General features: G+C 42.1%; 3 protein-coding genes across 6 annotated transcripts in view; 1 reads left to right on the forward strand and 2 right to left on the reverse strand.

Annotated features, from left to right (window-relative positions):
- rhobtb3 (Rho related BTB domain containing 3) overlaps positions 1-7259 on the reverse strand; it is a 24454-nt gene extending 17195 nt beyond the window's left edge. For 3 of the 4 annotated variants that reach the window (XR_013501856.1, XR_013501857.1, XR_013501855.1), the window contains exons 1-5: positions 6720-7259; positions 6122-6353; positions 5118-5310; positions 2550-2707; positions 2140-2248 (exon numbers count right to left, since the gene is read on the reverse strand). Coding sequence is in view for 1 of the 4 variants with exons in the window: in XM_078248006.1 (XP_078104132.1) it covers positions 2140-2248; positions 2550-2707; positions 5118-5310; positions 6122-6353; positions 6720-6721 (694 nt within the window). In the remaining 3 variants the exon portion in view is untranslated. The remainder of the gene's footprint in view (positions 1-2139; positions 2249-2549; positions 2708-5117; positions 5311-6121; positions 6354-6719) is intronic. The other variant, XM_078248006.1, reaches the window with a different exon arrangement.
- Positions 7260-11826: 4567 nt separating this feature from the next.
- Positions 11827-15392, reverse strand: rfesd (Rieske (Fe-S) domain containing). The gene is made up of 4 exons (XM_078248008.1): positions 15283-15392; positions 14140-14307; positions 13362-13396; positions 11827-13038 (listed from the first exon to the last, which is right to left on the reverse strand). The coding sequence occupies exons 2-4, from the start codon at positions 14291-14293 to the stop codon at positions 12742-12744; spliced, it is 486 nt and encodes a 161-aa protein (XP_078104134.1). The 5' UTR covers positions 14294-14307; positions 15283-15392; the 3' UTR covers positions 11827-12741.
- A 1263-nt stretch (positions 15393-16655) lies between these two features.
- Positions 16656-19048, forward strand: nudt2 (nudix (nucleoside diphosphate linked moiety X)-type motif 2). Its single transcript, XM_078248009.1, has 3 exons — positions 16656-16726; positions 18068-18198; positions 18321-19048. Exons 2-3 carry the CDS (start codon positions 18072-18074, stop codon positions 18644-18646), a joined length of 453 nt encoding a protein of 150 aa, XP_078104135.1. The 5' UTR covers positions 16656-16726; positions 18068-18071; the 3' UTR covers positions 18647-19048.
- Positions 19049-22502: the final 3454 nt, after the last annotated feature.

Consider the following 22502-nt stretch of genomic DNA (forward strand, 5'->3'; position numbering starts at 1 on the left):
CAACACATCTCCATCATAAGATTAACGGGAACCTGTGGTTAACTGTTTTTTCGGAGTTAAACTCCACAAGCTTGTCCTGCGGCTCGCCGGCCGTCACACACACACACACACACACACACACACACACACCCACAGCGCAGCAGGCAGAGGCGGGGTCTGTTCCGAGTATAATAAAGCCACGTCTGTGTTGAGCAAAACATTACGTGAATTACTACGAGAATGGACGTGCATTGAATATAGGAAAAGTGCACAAGTATTAGCATCATTTGTTGTTGCTGTATGTGGCGCTAAGGTCTAGTGACGATGCTATAAAGACCGTTGCCATGCTTGCGTCACTCCCTTACCCCTCCTACCAGTCCCTATGGCCACTTGGCCAGTGGAAATGCAAACGGAAAAAAAGATTTTGGGGGAGAGTAGTTCTTAGAACTGCTTAGAAGTGTACTTTTCCTCTAAAAAGTACTATCCGGTCGGAAAGCACCTATAAGAGAGTCCAATGTCATGTTGTGCCCTGACCTGTTGCTCAAGTTAGAGAAAACGCTTCCAGATACGCACTAATGACAGACCTGCGAAGATTAAGGCTGCTGCATGTGATGAGGTTAATGTTTAAAGAAGACATGGAAAAACCCTGGGCACACAATAGTCACATTGTAAATGATTGGCAGTTAACTGAGTGTAACAGTAAAAACTGTGAATGCAAGAAAAGAAAATATTCTGCAATTCATAGAAAAAAAATGAAGTGCTTTGTGATGCATGTAGTGCTGAATTCAGATTAATAAAAAGTACCGAGCAAGGACAGTAAGGAAAGTGAGGAGAGGGGGCTTCACAAATCATTATCCTGTTATATTCATGCATAATACACACCGCTCCTCTATGGACCTCTATCCTTTTTTATGGCCGCTCAGATTTGGCCCTGAAAATTGTGCTGTTCCTGAATCAGTGCATGTCACATTTAATGCAAACTACACCATAAGTACAGTTAAGTAGCTCTGGAAAATCACCCATAAATCTGCCAGCACTTGCTGCCTTTTTGGCTGGACTTAAAGCTGTCAGCCATTGCATCAGATCTAGCAGCAAATTGGCCAGATCAATATATAACACAAGTTTAACAGAGTTTGTGTTAATTATTTTCAGGTGTTCTATTTTTATAAAAATGTACTGTGTGTGGAAAATTACTGAAATGGCAGTAGTAGTAGAATAAGCTGTAAGGGAGGCGTAGTTATGAATTTCCCACCACTTAAAGAAAACAACACTGGTTTGTTGTGTGGGTGTGCTCACACTCAGAAAGATTTCAGTTTGTGGCAAAATCCGGCAGCCAGGAAAGGCAGTTGGACTAAGTTTACAATAAAATATTTTGAGACAAGTTCAACATGGCTTGTTTTGAAGCTTAATTAAAAATGCAATTTGAAATTATGAATTTAAGCAGATTAAAACCTTATTTTTACAGTCTATAATTGAAACTCAATTAGAAGGTAAACAATTAGTTGATGATTAACTGGCAACATTTTGGTTATCAATTCACCATTTGAGTCATTTTCCAGGCAATCTCTGGTTGTAGCTTCTCAAAAAGAAAAGATTTGTGAGAATTTAATTTGTCCTATACTAAACAGAATGTCAAGTGCTTAAATACCTAAACTGATTAAGAACATTGGTTAAAGACACAGTAAATAAGTAACCCTCTTCTATCCAACAACAACAGTCAATGAGCTGCCTCGCAACAAGGCACCAAACACTCAGTTCAGTCTAAAATTGATTCAAATGTCATTGACTAAAAGTAGTCTACCTAGCTCTTTGTCTCTTTTCTTATTTCCACTTTGGAACAGAGAATATTGATCTGGATAAAAACCTTTGTGCTCAGCTTTTTTATGGCTATGTAAGCTGTAAGAAGAAACACTCCAGTCAGTCCTATTGAATGTTCTCTACACACCATAAAAAGAGCAATTTAAAGCAACAATAATTACTTAAAAATGTGACAATTACTACATGTATTACTAAATAAACAGAATAGTTGACAACAATTTTATAAAAAAAAAATATTTGAAATTAGCTTAAAAGAGTTAACATTGAAAGACTATGTATGAAATAAATGCCCCTAAAATAAAAAGCAATATTAGTTTTTAGATACCATAGTATTCCTCTGACCTGGTTGTTCTAGGTGAGGGGGACAAAGCTCGTTCACTTTATTTCCTCGCCTCTTCTCTGGCCTTTCTTTGGCTTTGTGTTTCAGACATTGAATCATGAAGTACTCCAGCTGAACAAGACAGCAGAAATACACACATTAGTACAAATCCACGGTACAGAAATAGTGATGTTACATCTTCTTTCTTTGCTTTGGAAACAACTTCCTGAGAAGACCAACGTAGCTACCTGTCTCCTCTACTAAGTACTGTATCTATCTGAAATGCAGAGTTAATCAAGTTTAACAGACAGGAAAAGTATGAAAAATGAAGACTTTATATTACAGCTTGATTTGAACAAATTTCTGTAAAATAGGAATGATTTTATCAGGGTCACTCACTCAGTCAATCATTCCCTGTGATGTGAACACTTACCACGCTGCCGAAGTAGCGACCCACAAAGACGTGGTTGAGAGAGGGCAACTCCAGGTAGGTGGCCCCCAGGTCCCGGGACAGCTGCAGACCTTCACTGTGAGGCACACAGCTGCTCCAGTCAGACGCACACAGCGGGCACGTACATGGAGGGCCTTCATCTTAACACAGAGAGGAGAATTTAATCCTACGATGAAATCATTCAAACTGTATAAATAACTGAATCTAATTAATAGTTAATGAGGATATATGAGAACTAATACATAAGTCACTGATATTACATTATGCTTTTTAGGATGTGTTGACCTAGTATGAATTGAACATCCATTGCTGGCTCACCACAGTCCATAGAGAGGGCTATCAAACTATTAATTTTTGTTAAAATATTCAACTAAAACAAGGAACTAACTACCATATGTGCCTTCAAACACAACATGTTGATCCATAATGTTAATGTCCATACCAGACATGGATGAAAACATGTTTTGAAGACCAAAGTCAGACAAAAAAATATGCGCACTGTACTTATAGCTCTCAATAAATGTAACAGAGAGATGTTTGAATTAAACAGAGCCTTTCTTCAGGCAATATCAAGTTAACACCACAGTGCAGTATTATACTGTATGTAGTCACACTATCTCTCAGTGCAAAGCTGGATAACAATGTTTGACACGACAAAGTATGCCAATATTGACTATTTAAAAATGTAGCAAAATGTATACAAAATATTATACAGGAACATGTTGAATCTACTAGATCCCAAAAATTCAGTAAAATACAATATGGGACACTCAAAACCTTGTTAAAAGTTCCTTGTAGGCCGGACAAAAAAGTGCAAAAAGAAACAAACAGAACACAAAACACAACATTCAAACCAAACCAAATTAAAATTGAAAACATATCTCGCAAAAGAGAACATAAAAACCAGATGCCACAGCCACATGTGCCTCCTCTAGTCTATCACAGAGTGAATGCAGACAACCAATAAGGGTTTAGATGTATTTTTTCCCTTTTATGAAGATTGTTTTCTGTTCTGGTCGTTTGGCGATGTGGGTTTCTGAAATGTCTTTAGATCATTGGTTTTCTCTAGTTTAATACTGATGTGTTTTTCACTTCCAGGCCACCCTTTTCACATCTTCACTAAGTCCAAAGAAAAAATATGCAAAGCGCATGTGCACTAGGACCAGCCACATTGTGGCATATGTGCATGGGGACCAAAGAGACAAAATCAGACAGAAAATATGGGGGGATTAGCTTGAAGGAGAAAAAAGACTGCACAAAAGAGGAGAGAGCCAGAGATAAAAGAGAGAATGAGCGCGCTATACAGCTGTGCTGAGGCATTTGATAAATCATATTGCTAATAACCTACAGGCATGACATAGAGACAAGGGAGAGAGAGAGAGGTAAAATGAAAAGCAGAGTGTGTGTAAGCAACTGACAGGCGGTGACTTGGCATATCAGTCGTATGTCTGTGTGAGGTGTGCGTGCGTGCCCTTGGATAAATCTGTCGGTGCGCCTGCGTTCAGCACTGGTTTATTGGCTGTGTTAATGCACGTATACGACAGCGCTCTCTGCCACAGCTGTGCTTTAGGTGGTCTAAAGTCGAGCAGCAAGAAGTGCTCAGCGCACAGCCGTCATTCTCTAGGGGATAGCATGAAAATACTCACCACAATCAGCCACAAACAAAAACACAAACAAAGGCTCTGGTCTACAGTTCCTCACTCCCTCTCCTCCTCTCTCTCTGTCAAAGACTTGACTACACTGTGATCATTCTGCAGCGGAGCTCTGACAGGACCTCAAAGTATGTCGTGCAGACAAGCTAAAAATACAACCTGGTGCATTTGATGAGCGTCTTTACAGAAGATGGATTCAACAAGGGTCAGTGTGTGTGTGTGTGTGTGTGTGTGTGTGTGTGTGTGTGTGTGTGTGTGTGTGTGTGTGTGTGTGTGTGTGTGTGTGTGTGTGTGTGTGTGCAAAACACATGCAGACACACTGTGGTCCCAGCCCAGTATACATGTATGTTAATTTCTGATGTGTTAAGCAGCCTCCAAGTGTCTTAGTCCTACTTAAGGGACAACATACTGTTGTGGTGCCCTTTTGAGCCATGACAGTGTATATTTAATTGCTGTGCGAGCTCTTGTCTGCTTGCAAGGCTCATAATGGCCAAAAAAGATCAACTTAATGTCTTGCTTTGGTGTATTTCCTGCAGGGAAACATGTGAGCTGACCGCCTGAAGGCAGCCAAGCGGAGATTTAATCATGAGCATAGTCATTGCTGGGAGGACACACTAGAGGACACAAGGCTTAGACAGTGATCTCATTGGCCCAACCAGATGATATTTTCCTGCTAACAAACTCAACAACTGTGGCAGTAGTAAATCAACCCTAAAATACCAGGTTATCAAGTTCAGTGGCTGAGAGATATGAGATATTTTATCTGCTGCCTCTCAAACTCCATTGTTTCTGAACAACAATGACAAACTGTTTGAGGAACCATCAGTTGTCAACGCGTTGAAGGCAAAACTAAACTCACTCTGGCTATAACAAAAACACAGGACAAAAGCATCCTCACCGTTCAGCCGCGCTCCAACAGCAACCAGGATGACAGGCACACCCCAGTGCCTCAGGAGCGGGCGGAGTCTCGGGGCGTAGCTGTTCCTGACCTGCTGGAAGGCCAGCTTGTCAGTGACTGAATATTTAATGACCAGGATGTCCGCCTGCTCAAGAACTTTCCGTACGCTGGCCCAATCGCTGTCCAACAAGTCCTGGAAAGGCAAGAACAGGACAACAAATATAAGGTCAGAGGAGGACAAACACGAGAGAGTGGCATAAATGAGAAAGGCATGAAAAAGGCATGAAATGTCTGAATACCCAACCTGTCCATCAATCTTGCGTTAGATAACTCTAACCCTTCGCCTTTGAGTATCCCTAAGTATAAATACCTCAGTGTGGTGAGTGGGACTTTACCCCCAATGCCCTGTGTCATTCTAAACCAACCTGATTCAACTCATTAGGCAGGAAAAAACACTTTGGAAAGCTTTGAGCAATTTGAATTAAAACAAGGACAAAGAGCCATAGAATTAGACTGACAGACCTTCTGCAGCACCACCCCTGACAAAGTTAGACAGCCCTATAATAGGACGCATAAAGTGCTGCTACAAAATCACAACAGTGCTTTTATTTCAAATGCATATGCTATTTAGAACAAAAGTTCTTTCATTTTTCTTTTTTTGTGCAGCGCTGCATTTTAAAATAGCCTCCTCCTAAGAATAAAGACATTTTGTTAAGCCTGCAATCAGGGCTGGAAGGCAAGTGGCCTTGGATTTTGAAATGTTGTAAGTCTTGTGAGAAACAAGCAGAGTGAGAAAGTAAACAGCATATCAGTGAACTGACATGCACTCTTTCACAATGAGATTGCTTTGACATAATTACACCTCTTTTTATGGTTTTATATGTTTTGCCCTCTTGGCCTGCCATAACCTTCCTGTGTAAATCAAGATTCACACTCTATCAACCCATGCAAGTCTCTCTTTTTCTCATGCTGTTCTACACACAAACACACCGCCAGTCTCTTACCCAGCTGGGGCAATCCCGAACCACTACAGTGACATCTCCAAACACACGTGAGGTGTACTCCATGAAGGCCGGGTTGTGCATGCTGCTCTCCAGGTCACAGGGTCCCACCAGTGCCCCATGGCCAAGGTAGCTCCACAGCAGGCCTCCCTGCAGCTGGCCCTGGCCCATGATCTCCTCCCCGAGCCCAATTCCTCCGGGGCACTCGCTGCCCAGAGCCACGATGTGGATGGACCTGTAAGTCAGACAACTCGTGGTTGGAAGTGACTTGAATCTAGATGCACACAAACGGATGATGATCCAGAGGTAGCACTGAGAGGAGGCACCTCTCTTTGCTTTGGTCCCTGTTATTCATGTCTAGCATGGAGACAGTGCATCACCGTTATGTCACTGAAAATAACTGAGAAGAAGCTTGTCAAGGCCCTTATTACACCTGAGAGGGAATTATGGTTCAATAAATCATACACTTTAAGACATATTTTCGGTGATATATGTATCAAGCAGTGATGCCTACTGGCAAAAAAAAAATAAAGCATGCAACCATAACAGTAATCCCATCTTCTCACAGCCCTTAATGAGTTGCAGCTTCAGAGCAACTTACATTGTGGTCACCGCGGTTTTGTTCCGCTGTTCTACGCTATGGAGTCCGTTTCCCTCACGGTGCGTTTCCGCGCCAGTCTGCAGTCGGCTTTTCCGCAATGAGCCACGGCTCCGCTCCGTCGTTAATCCCTCTCATCGGTGGCTGGCCCCCCGGGAGCACGGGTGCTGGGGAGTTTCGCAGTCACTCGCATTTCCCCGTCTTGTTATTCATTCATAAAGCGGAGCCCGATACCGTCCCGAACCGACCGCAGAGGCGCATCGGACAGCCCAGCCGGCAGAGAAGCAGAGTGTGTGCTCAGCGCCCATGGGCAGCCAAGCAGCCAATGCGCTAACAGACAAACAAGTTGTCAGTCGGTAGGAATCACAATTAGCGACGAGTAGAGGGCAGCCTCGCGCCTCAGCGTCCAGACCATATGAATGACGTCGGCGGATGAAACAAAGTCTCACTGGCAAAGAACATTTTGGAGAGAGAGAGAGAGAGAGAGAGAGAGAGAGAGAGAGAGAGAGAGAGAGAGAGAGAGAGAGAGAGAGAGAGAGAGAGAAACGGACTAAGCAGAGAGTGGTCGCGCCTGACTCAGCAACATGCACGCGAGCATACACGTAGAAGCAGCGCGCGCTAACACACGCACACCAGGACCATGTTGTCCACATGCGGGAAATGACAGTCAAAACATAGTTTTACTCTTTGTCGTCTTTTAAAGCTGGTAGTTTCACTTATAAACAACTAGAGCGTTAGCCTCTGGTGAAGATGTTTGCCAATAACATCCATTCTCTTGTCCCTGACTCACAAAGACAGACACACTCCACAACATAAATAGACAAAGGAATTGCCAAGATGACCATGGGATGCAATGTTAATGATAGTGATAATAATAATATTGATAATGATAATGAAGTGTTAGGAGACTTTTTGCTGACGTAGCAAGAACATATAAAATAGCCTACTTTATCTGGCTTTGTGGGTGTTTTGTTTTGGGAGTCAGTCATTAGTAGAAAAGGTGATAATGGTATCTGGTAGTTCCTCTTGGGCAAACTCCAGGGCTTTCAGAGCTTTTTGAGAGAACGAATAGCATAAGCCCTAAAGGTTTTATCAGAGCCTCATGTGTCATTCATAATCACAATGAATAATGCAAGACATAAACCCAACAGAGAGTATTTGAATGCCCTGCAACAATGTAATTCCTTGCTGTTTATGCTGTGCAGTACTCTCCCTCTGGAATAAGATGCTAGCCCTGCTAAGCAGTTTCTCCTGGATAGTCTGCTCTTTATCTCTACAAAGAGCCCTCTACTTGACCTATTGCAAAGCTGCAGATAATGGTACCTGCATTGTATCAGGATTCTCAATTTAACTGCATAATTATATTTTAATATTTAATGTGTAGTAACTTTGCAGAAGTGCTCAGCCCCATGTAACCCGTAACGTAACCCAGGGCCCTGTACATTTATTGATTGTATTCAAAGCATCACAGAGGCAGAGGCTTTTGACTGTGTTGTGAGTGCGCTGTAGGCCCGCAAGAGAAACCAGCATCATTCATGCACAGAGGAACATCATACCCCGTAGCCTTTGTGTTTTCAACCAATGGCATTTGCAGTTCTAGGACCATGTCACTGTGATAGACTTCCAAAAACAAAGAAATAATCTGAATGTGACAGGCTGCCGTGACGCTTTGTCACCAAATTATTTTGCACAGCATGTTAAGTATAGGATGGCTATGCAATAAATTATGATTGAAGGTTTTTTTTTCACAAAAGCCACATAAACAACCACACCTTTGAAATGTTTGCAATATAAACTGTATGAGTAGTAGTAGTGTGGGTGTTTCTGCAGACGTGGGTGTTTCCCAAGCAGGAAGGGTCAAACAGAGGACAATATATCAAGATGCATAATGGGAATTCTCCGGGAACCATCACCTTATCGTGGTGGAGAGGTTTGTGTGTCCCTATGAACCTGAGGGCTGTGTTGTCTGGAGCTTTGTGCTCCTGGTAGGGTCTCCCAAGGCAAAGTGGTCTCAGGTGAGGGGCCAGACAAAGAATGGTTCAAAGATCCTATGAAAAAATCGAGGTAGAGATGGAGTGACCCTGCCCGGAGGGAGTCCGGGGCCCCCCGCCTGGAGCCAGGCCCAGATGGAGGGCTTGTCAGCGAGCGCCTGGTGGCCGGGTTTGCCACGGAGCCCGGTCGGGCACAGCCCGAAAAAGCTACGTGGCGGACATCCCTCCATCCCATGGGCCCACCACCTGTGGGAGGAACCGCTGGGGTCGGGTGCGCTGCCACATGGGTGGCAGTGAAGGTCAGGGGCCTCGACGGACCAGATCCGGGCAGCAGAGGCTGGCTCTGGGGACGTGGAATGTCACCTCTCTGTGGGGAAGGAGCCGGAACTTGTGCGGGAGGTGGAGCGCTACCGGTTAGATCTGGTGGGGCTTACCTCTACGCACAGTCTTGGTTCTGGAACCATACTCCTGGATAGGGGTTGGACTCTTTTCTTCTCCGGAGTTGCCCAGGGTGTGAGGCGCCGGGCGGGTGTGGGGATACTCACAAGCCCCCGGCTGAGCGCGCTACGTTGGAGTTTAACCCGGTGGACGAGAGGGTCGCTCCCTACGCCTGCGGGTTGTGGGGGAGAAAACTCTGACTGTTGTTTGTGCATATGCACCAAACAAGAGTTCAGAGTATTCGGCCTTCTTGGAGACCTTGAGTGGAGTCCTGCATGGGGCTCCAGTCGGGGATTCCATAGTTCTGCTGGGGGGACTTCAACGCGCACGTGGGTAATGATGGAGACACATGGAGAGGCGTGATTGGGAGGTTATCTGACAGACTTTCAACTCACTCCTCCGGCGTAGCTTTTCGTGCATCCCTGTGGAGGCTGGGGGCATTGAACCCGAGTGGACAATGTTCAAAGTTTCCATTGCCGAAGCTGCGGTGGAGGAGCTGGGGTCTTAGGTGCCTCAAGGGGCGGTAACCCACGAACACCGTGGTGGACACCGGTGGTCAGGGGAAGCCATCCGACTGAAGAAGGAGTCTTTCCGGGATATGTTATCCCAGACGACTCCGAGGCAGTTGCAAGGTACCGAAAGGGCCCGAAGGGCTGCAGCCTCTGCCGTGAAAGAGGCAAAGCAGCGTGTGTGGGAAAAGTTCGGAGAAGACATGGAGAAGGACTTTCGGTCGGCACCAAGGTACTTCTGGAAAACCGTTCGCCACCTCAGTAGGGGGAGCGGGAACCATCCAAGCTGTGTACAGTAAGGATGGGGACGCTGTTGACCTCAACTGAGGAGGTAATAGGGCGGTGGAAGGAGCACTTTGAGGAACTCCTAAATCCGACTATACGCCCTCTATGGTAGAGGCAGAGCTGGAGGATGAGGGGGATTGGCATCAATTTCCCTGGTGGAGGTTGCTGAGGTAGTTAAACAACTCCACAGTGGCAAAGCCCCAGGAATTGATGAGATCCGTCCAGAAATGCTTAAAGCTCTGGGTGTGGAGGGGTTGTCTTGGTTGACACGCCTCTTCAACATTGCGTGGAAGTCTGGGACGGTGCCTAAGGAGTGGCAGACCCGGGGTGGTGGTTTCCCCTTTTTAAAAAAGGGGGGACCAGAGTGTGTGTGCCAATTACAGGGGTATCACACTTCTCAGCCTCCCGGTAAAGTCTACTCCAAGGTGCTGGAAAGGAGGGTTCGGTCGATAGTCGAATCTCAGGTTGAAGAGGAACAATGCAGATTCCGTCCTGGTCGTGGAACAACGGACCAGATCTTTACTCGCAAGGATCCTGGAGGGAGCCTGGGAGTATGCCCAACCAGTCTACATGTGTTTTGTGGATCTGGAGAAGGCGTATGACCGGGTGCCCCGGGAGATACTGTGGGAGGTGCTGCGGGAGTACGGGGTGAGGGGGTCCCTTCTCAGGGCCATCCAATCTCTGTACGACCAAAGCGAGAGCTGTGTCCGGGTTCTCGGCAGTAAGTCGGACTCGCTTTCAGGTGAGAGTTGGCCTCCGCCAGGGCTGCGCTTTGTCACCAATCCTGTTTGTAGTATTTATGGACAGGATATCGAGGCGTAGTCGGGGGTGGAGAGGGGTTGCAGTTCGGTGGGCTGGGGATCTCATCGCTGCTTTTTGCAGATGATGTGGTCCTGATGGCATCATCGGCCTGCAGACCTTCAGCACTCACTGGATCGGTTCGCAGCCGAGTGTGAAGCGGCTGGGATGAGGATCAGCACCTCTAAATCGGAGGCCATGGTTCTCAGCAGGAAACCGATGGAGTGCCTTCTCCAGGTAGGGAATGAGTCCTTACCCCAAGTGAAGGAGTTCAAGTACCTTGGGGTCTTGTTCACGAGTGAGGGGACAATGGAGCGGGAGATTGGTCGGAGAATCGGCACAGCAGGTGCGGTATTACATTCAATTTATCGCACCGTTAGACTGAAAAAGAGAGCTGAGCCAGAAGGCAAAGCTCTCAATCTACCGGTCAGTTTTTGTTCCTACCCTCACCTATGGTCATGAAGGCTGGGTCATGATCGAAAGAACAAGATCCAGGGTACAAGCGGCCGAAATGGGTTTCTCAGGAGGGTAGCTGGCGTCTCCCTTAGAGATAGGGTGAGAAGCTCAGTTATCCGTGAGGAGCTCGGAGTAGAGCCGCTGCTCCTTTGCGCCGAAAGGAGCCAGTTGAGGTGGTTCGGGCATCTGGTAAGGATGCCCCCTGGGCGCCTCCCCTAGGGAGGTGTTCCAGGCACGTCCCAGCTGGGAGGAGGCCTCGGGGGAGACCCAGGACTAGGTGGAGGGATTATATCTCTAACCTGGCCTGGGAACGCCTCGGGATCCCCCATTCGGAGCTGGTTAATGTGGCCCGGGAAAGGGAAGTTTGGGGTCCCCTGCTGAGCTGCTACCCCGCGACCCGACCCCGGATAAGCGGATGAAGATGGATGGATGGATGGATAATGGGAATTGTAGGAGCCAGCATTTTTGGAGCTCAACCCATTCTGACTAAAACCAAAAGTCAAGATGTTCGGCTGCAGCTTTACCAATTTTGACCATTCTTTTTTAAATCTGTTTCTTGCAAGTCCCCCAATTTCATGGAAGTACAGTGCTAAATCGCTAGAGTAAGCCTTGAAGAATGACAGTGCCACATCAAACTTATAACATTTTTTTTTTACAAAATGTAACAAAGTCAACAGATAACATCATGAACATTAAGGGAATAGTTTGACATTTTCGCTTTTCCTGCTGAGAGTTAGATGAGGTGTTTGAATGTTGAAAGTTCAAAACAAACCTCTGAATTTCAGAATATGCACCCAGGGCCCATGGGAAGCAGCACCTTCTAGCAGCCAGCCACAGTATACCTGTCTGAAGCTGCTGTCAGCACACCTTTTGACAACCTCATGGTTTGGCTTGGTGTCCTCAGCAAGGTTTTTTATTTTTTTATTTTTACAGTTGCTTGAGGATTATTTTTCTCCAATGGACAAGAAACCAGAGGGAATAAACAGACATGGATATTACAAAAAGTGGCAAGTATTGTGAGTATGATATTTATATTTTACATTAACGATTTTCCACTTTAGGACAAGATATTATCGATCAGTATAAACCTTTTTATCTTATTGATTGATTCACTGTATGCATAATACATGAGGAATATTGAAATGCAGAGGAATACACTAGTGTGGGTATGCATTCATGCCACTACCCGATTTGAAAACAGAGAATCTGAAATCAAAATGCATCCATACAAACTTTATTTAGTGAACTGCATGATTGCTTTGAGATGCTAGATGTTCACCTAACATAGCAATATGTGACTTGATTTTTTTGAGTAAAACATTTTAACATCATATAAACAATGTAAACAGACCAATTTTTAAGCCATTCAAGCCCTAATGGTTACTTGAGGTAAAGCATGAAATATGTGTCATTTAATGTCTGACATCATTTCTATAGAGTCATCATGCAATAATTCAGAGGAGATCGGAGGAGACAATAGAAAACTCCTTCAAGATAAATTAAAAATAAAATAAAATTCAAAAACTATAGGGGATGCCATCATCCTTATCAGTCTTTACTACTAAGTTTCTTCTCAGCTGCCGCAGCTTTGGCCCTTTCCTCCTTGCCCTTCTCTCCCTGGTAGAAGTCTGACTCGATCCAACACGTGTCCTCCGAGAGCTTGACATAGACATCCCCATTGGTCTCAGTGACCGTGTGGATCCGCTGTTTCACACCTTTGGAGTACCATCTGGGCACAGGCGGCTTTTCCCTGGGGTCGGTGCCCTTATATATGCCCTCCCCGTTGGCAAGAGAGATCTTGTACTTGTGTTTTGGACAAATTATGCACAGCTTGTCGGCAATTTCCTGTGAGTGTGTTGAAAGAAAGCAGGTAAACACCACCATGTGGGATGATTGTAGGTCATTTAGGCCCTTCAACATTAGCATAACATTATATTAATGTTATGCAGGCTTTGTATCTTAATTACAGTAGCCTATATTCCTCTATGTCTCAGCCCAACAGGTACCTTCAAGGATTACAGTGCATATGGAATAGCCTGTGAAAGCATGAATGTGGTAAAAGCACAAAAGTACAGTCCATTACTTTAACTTAACTTAAATGGCATTTTGGCTAATTTAGTCAGACACAAAAACAACCTCTAATCTCTTAAGTCAAATGTAAACCTCACCTCAATGTCTCCATTCTCCAGTGTCCCCCCAGCATCTGTTGAGAGGGTAGAGGATCAATGTATTGCAGAATAAGCAAACAGTGTACAGCACACAAACCTTTTGCTGACTGGACACACTTTAGAGGTGATAAGTGCTAAAATGTTCTAGGGCAGGGGTCTTCAACGTTTTTTAAGCCAAGGACCCCTTAACTGAAAGAGAGATGGAGCAGGGACCCCCTGCTACATATATTGTATAAAATTAAGTTGCGTATTAAACTGAGCCTACAATAACGTGTAGGGCGGCCTAAAGCCTTTATACATACCTTTTTTGCATAGCATACTAAGCTATTAACATCAAAATTGTTGGCATGATTTTAAAAATGATGTTTTAATGTTAAACATACATGTGGCACAGTGAATGCTTAGGATGAACTGTATCTGAGGATGGCTATCTTAGTGACTACCTTACCTATAGGCCAGTGGGGGATTTATATTTGCTAATAATATGTTGGATTCGTGTTAAGACTTTAATGTTTTTTTTTAACTTTCAAAAATTAACAACAATTTGGCTGGCCCCCCTGCATTGACTCTGAGGACCCCCTAGGGGTCCCAGACCCCCTGTTGAAGATCCCTGTTGTAGGGATAACAGCATAAAGCAGCTCAGTGTTAAATGGCCCCTGACAGGATGTCAATCAGCAGCAACTCATTTTTGAATTGGTTCAGTTGAAGTAAGCATTTGTCAATAACACCTTTCATCCAGACAAGAATATGAATTGAGCACAAAAAGAACTGAACTTACGATAGCAGTAAGAGTCTATAGCATAGAAGACGGTCTGGTGGTGAATGATCAGTATATCCCGACCCTCTATTGTTCTAAAAGAGCGCTTTGCTTCAATAAGTTCATCCTTCTTCCCCACAAAATGAAGCCCTGCTCTAGGCTGCTCCTTCTCCATGGCTCTGTGAAATGCTGTTCAGAAGGTAAACAGGAAATATCACAATTATCATAAAGAAGCATGTTCATTTTCTTTACCAAATCACAACATTGGTTGTAACTATCCTGCAATCAATGCCATCTGTGCAGCGCGGTACCTATTTGCTGTTTTTCCGGGTGAGAAATTCAACTTAAGTCTTAACTACACATGAAAAGTTTGGCTTAGTCACTGGGATTATTTTGTTGGCACCTCCCATCACAGTTGTCATCTTAAATTAAATCCACAACACCTCCATAACATTCAGCTTGAAGCATCTGAATTAAACACATCTCTTGGCACTGATCAGCTCTACTCCAAACATACTCAGACCTGCAATACTAATTCCTAATATCTGTCTCGTCAGTATAACCATTAAGAAACTTGTAAGAGACTAAGAGGAGTGCAATCCTTTTGCAGATCAGAAGTGGACTAGAAGTGTTTTTTTTTGGCTTGTTGTGCATTTCCTTAATACAAAAAAGCATACCAATCAAGTGCCTAATGATAACAGAATGTATATGAATGTCATTATTGTACAAAAGCATTGATCATCTAGAGACTACAGTTTCACATCCATGTGTAATCTCTGTGATAGTCAGTAGCCTATATACAAAAAAATATCTGGAAGCACAGGAACCTGATTCCAAGAGTGATTCATGTATAGCAGAGTGGAATAATGAGCACTTCAGTGCAGGCTGAATAAGCACAGTAGTAGTGGCAGCGAAAGTCACATTTCCTGAGGCATCTGACCAGACCACAGACATCTACTGTACATGCTATGATGAAAGGAGCTATGGAAAAGCTAAATATTTTGTCAGGACAATGAAACAATTTCTTCAATTGAGCCCTAAGGGACTACAGGATAAATGGGTTACATTATGTTTATGCATTCCATAAATAGTCTGTCTGACTCTCCCTATATATTTTACTTGAAAATAACAAAACATGTATTTTGAGTGAGTTTTTGTCTTTACCTTGAAACTAAGCAGCGGTCTCCTCCGTCACACTGAACAACTGTACTGCTGAGGCCCGGCTTGTGTGGGAAAGAGGCCCCATCTCTATTATCTTCAGACACAAGCTGTCTTCAGTTGGCCCTATCTACACTGGGTACATTTCTTATCTGTCTCCCATAGGCACCGCAGTTACACGATGGTAAAGAAATATATGTTTGTCATAAAGCGATTTGTTTAATCTGTCATTGCGAGAGATTTACAAACAAATTAATCTATTTAAATCAAAAAATATTATTTATTATTAGGGCAATTTAGTCTGATCCGTTTTATGTCCCTAAAGTAGGCCTATTCTTATTCCTATAACTGTCAGTACGTAGTCGTAGTAGTAGTAGTAGTGGAAAATAAGTACGTCTATTTACTGAGTAGCCTACTAAGTACTGTGACTAAGTAGCCTACCATTTTGCTGTAGCCTACTTGGACATGATACACCTATATAAGATAGTGTATAATAATGATATACTATTACATTATAAAAAAATAGGCTATCTGAATATAGCCATTCTGCATAAGGAGTATTTTTACTTTTAACTTTAAGTAAGTTGAATACATCTTTTACCACTGGCAGTATTAGTTCCTTCAAAGCATATGTGTCAAAGCATTTTTTCTTACATCTTGCATCACCAGTAACTGGCAGTAGTGCAATACATTGGATGCAAACCACCGTTAAAAACCATAATATTAATTTTACAGTCAATGGTTAAAACACAAAGAAGAAGAAGAAGAAGAAGAAGAAGAAGAAGAAGAAGAAGAAGAAGAAGAATTAGAAGAAAGACTGAAGGCGTTTCTCAATGTCAAGGATCCTTCCTTGGTAGGACTAATCCTTCCAAGGAAGGATCCTTCAGAGGCTAGGCCACTCTGTTGAACACTCAGAAACAGCCCCCACCCTCACACTGAACAAAGTCAATCACCACTGTTCTGCTCATCTACCTCATGTCTATTTCAATCCTACAATTACAATATTGTTATTAATATATTACCACTGCACTGATCTGCTTTGCACTGTACTCATATTTAAATCCTAAAATCTCAGACTGTTGACTAATATTGCACTATTCCTTCCCTCTCTTCTGTATATTTTTTGTAAAATTGTAAATTCTATTGTATTGTTATACTGTACACTAACAGTATTTTTTTATATTCTTACCGTCATTTCTGTTTTTATTCTTAATATGTTATGTGAGTGTTGTACTTTGAGAGCAAAGATTACCGGAGTCAAATTCCTTGTTTGTTTACGCAAACCTGGCCAATAAAGCTGATTCTGATTCTGATTGCGGAACTGTTTATGTCCGTCATCAGAGAGGACCGGACTCATTTCGTAGAGCACCGCTGAAACTCCCCCTGCTCTTAGTCGGTGAGAAACAAAAGCTACGAGCCCATTCGAAACTTGTCACAATTTTAAAATTAAGTAAGTAACTACTCCTCCAACCTACAGTCTGTGTTTATGTACGGCAGAACAGTGAGCATGTTTTGTAAAGTACAACATCCTGAGTACCTCACTAGCTAGCTAGCTAACAAAAATGCTAAAAGATTTCTTTGCTCTGGTAAATAAATATTCCTGCTGTTGCAGCGGTGTTGTACGTGGGTCTGTAAACCTGTAAAAGTTGCAGTGTGCTAGCTGATGTCAGTCATAGCGAAGTAGAAGCCATTTTATTTTCTATAATTTGAATATAAATATGTTCAAAATCATAACTTTGCTTGGCAGGCTCAGGCTAACTCAAGTCAAAAGAAACACTGCTGAACTTTGTCCTGACTGGTCGATTCACCAGCAAAGGGTACAGTTAGGCTAGTATGTTGAACGAGAAGAATAATAGGGGAGCGGGTGATATTGTCCAGTCTTTCACATGTGGACGCAATTTTTTCGAAATCGCAATATGGACTAGTGCTATATATTCCATATGGCAATATTTGTTAAAGGCAAAATATGTGTCATACCATTCTGAATTCAGTTTTGTGGTGCTGCAGAGACGTCCCAGCCTACCAATCGTAACCTACAGACTAAAGAAACTGTTTGTTTGGTACAGATGCTCGCTAAAATCACAATATAATCATTTACAATGTTTTAATTTTAATATTTTGCAATGAAAAGGAGAATAATGATACAGTAATGATCATTCCCTGCAATATCGTGGATCATATCGCAATATCATTCAAAATAATCGCAATTACGTAGCTCTATTCCTCATATTGTGCAGCCCTACCCTATACCATTGGAAATTTAGGGTTAAAAATGTTAACATGAACAGATGTCACACAATTACGTTAACCTTAAAGCACTCATAAAACAAATGTAGGTATATATATATATATATATATATATATATATACACATGCATGGACTTTACCTGTCAAATACACTTTAAAACTATTCTACTTTAACTTGCAAAACAACATCTGGGACATTTCTGTACATCTACCCATGTAGAAGCAAAATTATGAAAAAGTAATAACATGAATCTTTTTTTTTAAGTTTTTCATTGTACTTTACGAGTACTGTAACATTATTTAATAATCCACGGTAATGTAACAGTTTCCCACTCAAAAGTGCAGAGGGTCACACTTTGGACTCCCATGGAGAGTGATGGCTATTTTATTTCTTTATTAAAATAAGACCTTAGCTCTACTGGACAGGTTGCTCGACTAGCACACGCTGCAGCGCTTTGTTTTCTATAGTGAAACACAGAACACAACACACTAACACAGAAAGTAATGTCAAATGTTGTGTTTGTATGTGACATTTGTTGAACAGGGAGATGGCGCTGCGTGCTTGTGGCTTCATAGTGTTTCGTCGTCCAGCCAGTTGTGTCCCTCCACCAGACAACATTGAGTACCTCCTCTTGCAGACCTCTTATGGGAAGCACCACTGGACCCCACCCAAAGGTGTTTACAAGTTCAAAAACAGTGCATTTATCATGTAGTTCATATTACACTCGAATGAGCTAAATTCCACTCGTATAGCTTTAGATTTTTGTGCCAGTTACGTCTAACCTGTTCCCCATCAGGTCATGTGGATCCAGGTGAGGACGACCTCACCACAGCTCTGAGGGAGACCAAAGAGGAGGCGGGGCTTGGGGCAGAGCAACTGCAGGTGATTGACGGCTTTGTGCAGGAGCTGCACTATGAGGTGCAAGGCAGACCCAAAGAGGTGCTGTACTGGATGGCCGAGCTCAGAGACCCGGGGACAGCCGTGACTTTGTCTTCCGAGCACAAGGACTACCGCTGGGCCCGGCTGGAGGAAGCTTGCACTCTGGCTCAGTACAAAGACCTGCAGGACACACTGAGAGCAGCACACAGACACCTGGAGGCTCAGCAGGACAAACAGCGATGAACCAGAATGAAGATTGTGCAGACGGGATAGAAGGGAAAGCTGCAGCTTGCTTTCAATGTGACAGTGTGCCTGCAATTTATGCGTTTGATGATTTGTCTCTGTTCTGTTCATATACTGTTGAAGTTAAACACTTTGTCTCTGCTGTACTGTATAATGTAAGGCTGAGTTGAGCAGGGAGGAAATGAATCAATGCTTGGAAACCAGATTACTGATTTGATCTTAGTGTCTTTAACCATCTAAAGTCTAAGGGCATTTTTAGATATAGTCTTGAATTCTCCTTTTAAGGGTTATTTGTAACCTTATCCCCATGTGTTTAATGTCAAAATGTTCAGAACATAGCACTGTATAGTGATGCCCAAATTTGTTCCGGAGCAAGGTATAAAGAGATACTTTGGCCCTAAAGTGGAAATATTTCTCAAATCACTTGTGAAAACATACCTACACTCAATTGTTTTGGTGCTTGAAATGAGTTTACAAAAGTATTGTAATATATGCTTATTGAGTAGGAGTGTTGTCAAACATCGCTTGGACTCGACTTTTGTCCTCAGAGGGTTAAAGGTAATATATAATGAGATTAAATACATAAATGTCTTCAATGTAAACTAAAACACAAAAGTTAAAGAGAAAAAAAAGGAGACAGACACCCACTTATCAGTCCCAGGACTCAGTGAAGCAGCATAAACCTAAAGAGTTTTCATTCTGTTTTTATCGGTCTGTAGTTGGCATTAAATGATTTTAAAGATAAATAGAACAGGTTTTGTGTACCTGGATATTTCTAAAATCTAATTCTAAAATGTGAAAAATAGATCGGTGAGCTCATAATTCATTAAAAGACAGTATCCAATACTGGGTGCGCAAACAACTTGCTCAAGCAAAAGGATAACTGGATACAAATAAATTGTAAGCAGTAGATGTTGCCACAGGGTGGAGACAAAAACAAGGAATCTGGTGGTGTACATTTGCCATAGACTACAGAATACTGCGGGCTGTAGAAATACAACAATACAACTTAGACTTTTCCCGGCTCTCAGTATCCAAGTAAAAGGGAGATACGCTTATTACTTTTGTAAATTAGTTCCGGTCTAAAAACTAAAAGCCGGTAATGGGGATAATTTTTTTATGCTAGAAACTATAGTCATAAAATTTAAGAGACCATTATCATGCAATGACTGGTTGAATGTACACATTGCACATGACAAACATCTGGCTAACCATATTTTTTCTGGGGTGATATACTAAACTATATATATTATATAGCCCTTTTTATATAAATAAAACCATTTGCGAACAGGCAGAATTCCCACATCATAAATGAAATTTTGGAAACTTGAGACACTGACAGGTTTGTTTACTCTTTGTGGTGTCTGTCCTAGTTAAGCTATTCCTCAGTTAAAAAGCAAGTCATTTAAGACAAACAATAATGTCATTGAAACCAGTCAGCATTGGTACCCAATCCTTATTATGAGATGAGATGATTGAGCAGTGGTTTTATGTACAGTCAGCACGGACATGGTAATAATCTGGGTTCAAAATCATGATATTCAATTAGTTTTTTTTATCCAATCACCTACAACCTAACAGTGTGAAATCAAGCTCTTGTTCTCTCAGAGGCAAATAGTGAAATTCAAGTGAGACATTAAACTTGACCCTGGTTACTGGTACTGCCACATTGAACTATATACAGTACAGGAATGTCTTGCTCTCAACGCCATGCTGCAGGATTAATAGCCTCTGCTGAAGGGATGAAATAAGAGTAATTAAAGAAACAATTGTGTTCTTGCAACTCATAACGCTGAGAGGAATCGCTCACTTCAATTAACTGCGATTTTTCTTCTGGGTTTTTTAAAGACACAGGAAAGTGAGCGGGAGGTCAGAGAAAGTGCCCAAAGTAACCTATGTCTTTCTACTTTCATAAGGCATACACAATATACTACAAAGAAGCACTGTACATTGAGTAAAAGCTAAAATATTGCTTTGAGACCCATCAGGGCGTCATTGAACCAGTAATTATTTTCATGCCTGGTAGAGCAGAAAAGCTCCTCTACCAGTGATAAAAGACAGCTAATTGTTCTGAATTTAAATTACAGTTCTCTTCATGATTAAACATTTGCTTTGCAACTTTATGTGTCATTTTATAAGCTATGGAATATCTTAAAATATTCCCTATGCATTCAGTATCATAATGAATTTCAGTTAGGGTGCATTTATGGACCAAAATGTTTCACAAGTTTGGCCATCAGTTCACCAAAATACTATATATTCATTTTTAAGACGTCTGCTTCTATCTCAGTACAATGGAGGTGAATGGACTTTTGTTTGTGGTGCACAAATCATTGACAAATGTTACTAAAATCATTCAACAGCAACATGACTTGCCCAGTAAATGGCACACTGTCAACAGGTTTCATAGGGACTGTTTCTTCAGTAGAAAAAAAAATAAAACATCACAGTGAGGTCTGTGGATTATCCAGAGCAACAGGGGCATTATTTACACGTTGCTTTAAATGTCATTTTCTTTCAATGATGTGCACAATACAAACACATTTCCATTCAAATCAATGTACGTGTATGCACAAATCTCAGATATCTCAACATATGGACAAATTAAACTAATAATAATAAACCCCTAGATACCACTAGCTGTATGTTTTTTTACGTAATTTGGGTGAACCAAGACTTTGCGCTATAATACATTTACTATAGCACCTTAAGGCCGTTTTACAGTCGCCGTAGCCGAGTTTGCGCGTGCCAATGTGACGTCAAAATCCATGTAGCATATAGTAGTGGCGAGTGGTCAATAGCAAAATAATGTGAAAACCTTTCAACGGGCTTCAATGACATACTGTTTTATTTTTGAATGATTTTCCAACTTCACCACAATAACTGTATGCCTCCATTTGCATATCACTTCTAATTCTACTCCAAAAACCAGCTTGCTGTGTTGTCCGTTTTCCATGACGTGGGCTTAGCAACAGATATCAAAGCTATATTGCAAACAAACCCAACACTCTATTTATTTATTTTTTTTGTTTACAATAGAAACTTTATGAGTGACACTTGCATCCTCACAAACACAAAATGATGAGGGAAAAAAATTACATAAAAAATCAAAGAAAAACCCGACAGCATTAGCATCAATGGGTGTGGACGCATTGTGGACACACTCAGGTCAGTCCATTGAGGGTGCGACCATGTGAGGGCCTTTGTATGTAACAGTGTGTATGGAATAACATCTCAACATCTTAGACTGCAGTCCTTTTTAGTGTGTCATTTCTTAGGTTGAGTTTGGGAATTATTGTCATCCGTCAGAGATAATTGTTGTTGGTTGCTCTCTCCCCTCAAAAGGCCTCCATAGCTTTTCTCCACCTGCCCTCATTATAAAAAACAAGGCATATATTTGAGTAAAAAAAAAAAAGAAGAGCCCTAACCTGATCATTGAATTGCTATCATAAGGACTACACTATGCCTAGACTTTATACTTACAGAAACAATAACGCTCCTGATTTCTAAATTTGTGATGGGAGGCCATTTTTTTTAAATTAAAGCACTTGTTCGACATTTTGGGAAACATGCTTATATTTGCTTTCTTACCTAGAGTTAGATGATAAGATTGATACCACTTCTCATGTGTTAGACTGGTAAAGATCTTCTCATCTAAGCCACAAAGCAAATGAGCATATCTCCAAATATGTCAAACTAATCCTTTAACATATACACATGACATTGGTACACATTATTACTAGGATTTAGCTTATTCTCTGTATGGTGATGGGTGGGCAAAAAATGTGGAACAAATCAAGAAAACTTCAGAATCTCAGACAATATTCCCCTTCCTGTTGTGCCTTGATATCAAATC

Source organism: Sander vitreus, chromosome 4, assembly GCF_031162955.1.
Source record: "Sander vitreus isolate 19-12246 chromosome 4, sanVit1, whole genome shotgun sequence".
Lineage (NCBI taxonomy): Eukaryota > Metazoa > Chordata > Actinopteri > Perciformes > Percidae > Sander > Sander vitreus.

Bases quoted from the DNA above. Each gene is read 5' to 3' on its own strand.
- rfesd (XM_078248008.1), bottom strand. From the start codon at position 14,293: ATGGAGAAGGAGCAGCCTAGAGCAGGGCTTCATTTTGTGGGGAAGAAG. The intron at 13,397-14,139 runs GTAAGTTCAGTT...CCCTCTCAACAG, and splicing joins TATAGACTCTTACTGCTATC to ATGCTGGGGGGACACTGGAG. The intron at 13,039-13,361 runs GTGAGGTTTACA...ACACACTCACAG, and splicing joins TGGAGAATGGAGACATTGAG to GAAATTGCCGACAAGCTGTG.
- nudt2 (XM_078248009.1), top strand. From the start codon at position 18,072: ATGGCGCTGCGTGCTTGTGGCTTCATAGTGTTTCGTCGTCCAGCCAGT. The intron at 18,199-18,320 runs GTGTTTACAAGT...GTTCCCCATCAG, and splicing joins CCACTGGACCCCACCCAAAG to GTCATGTGGATCCAGGTGAG.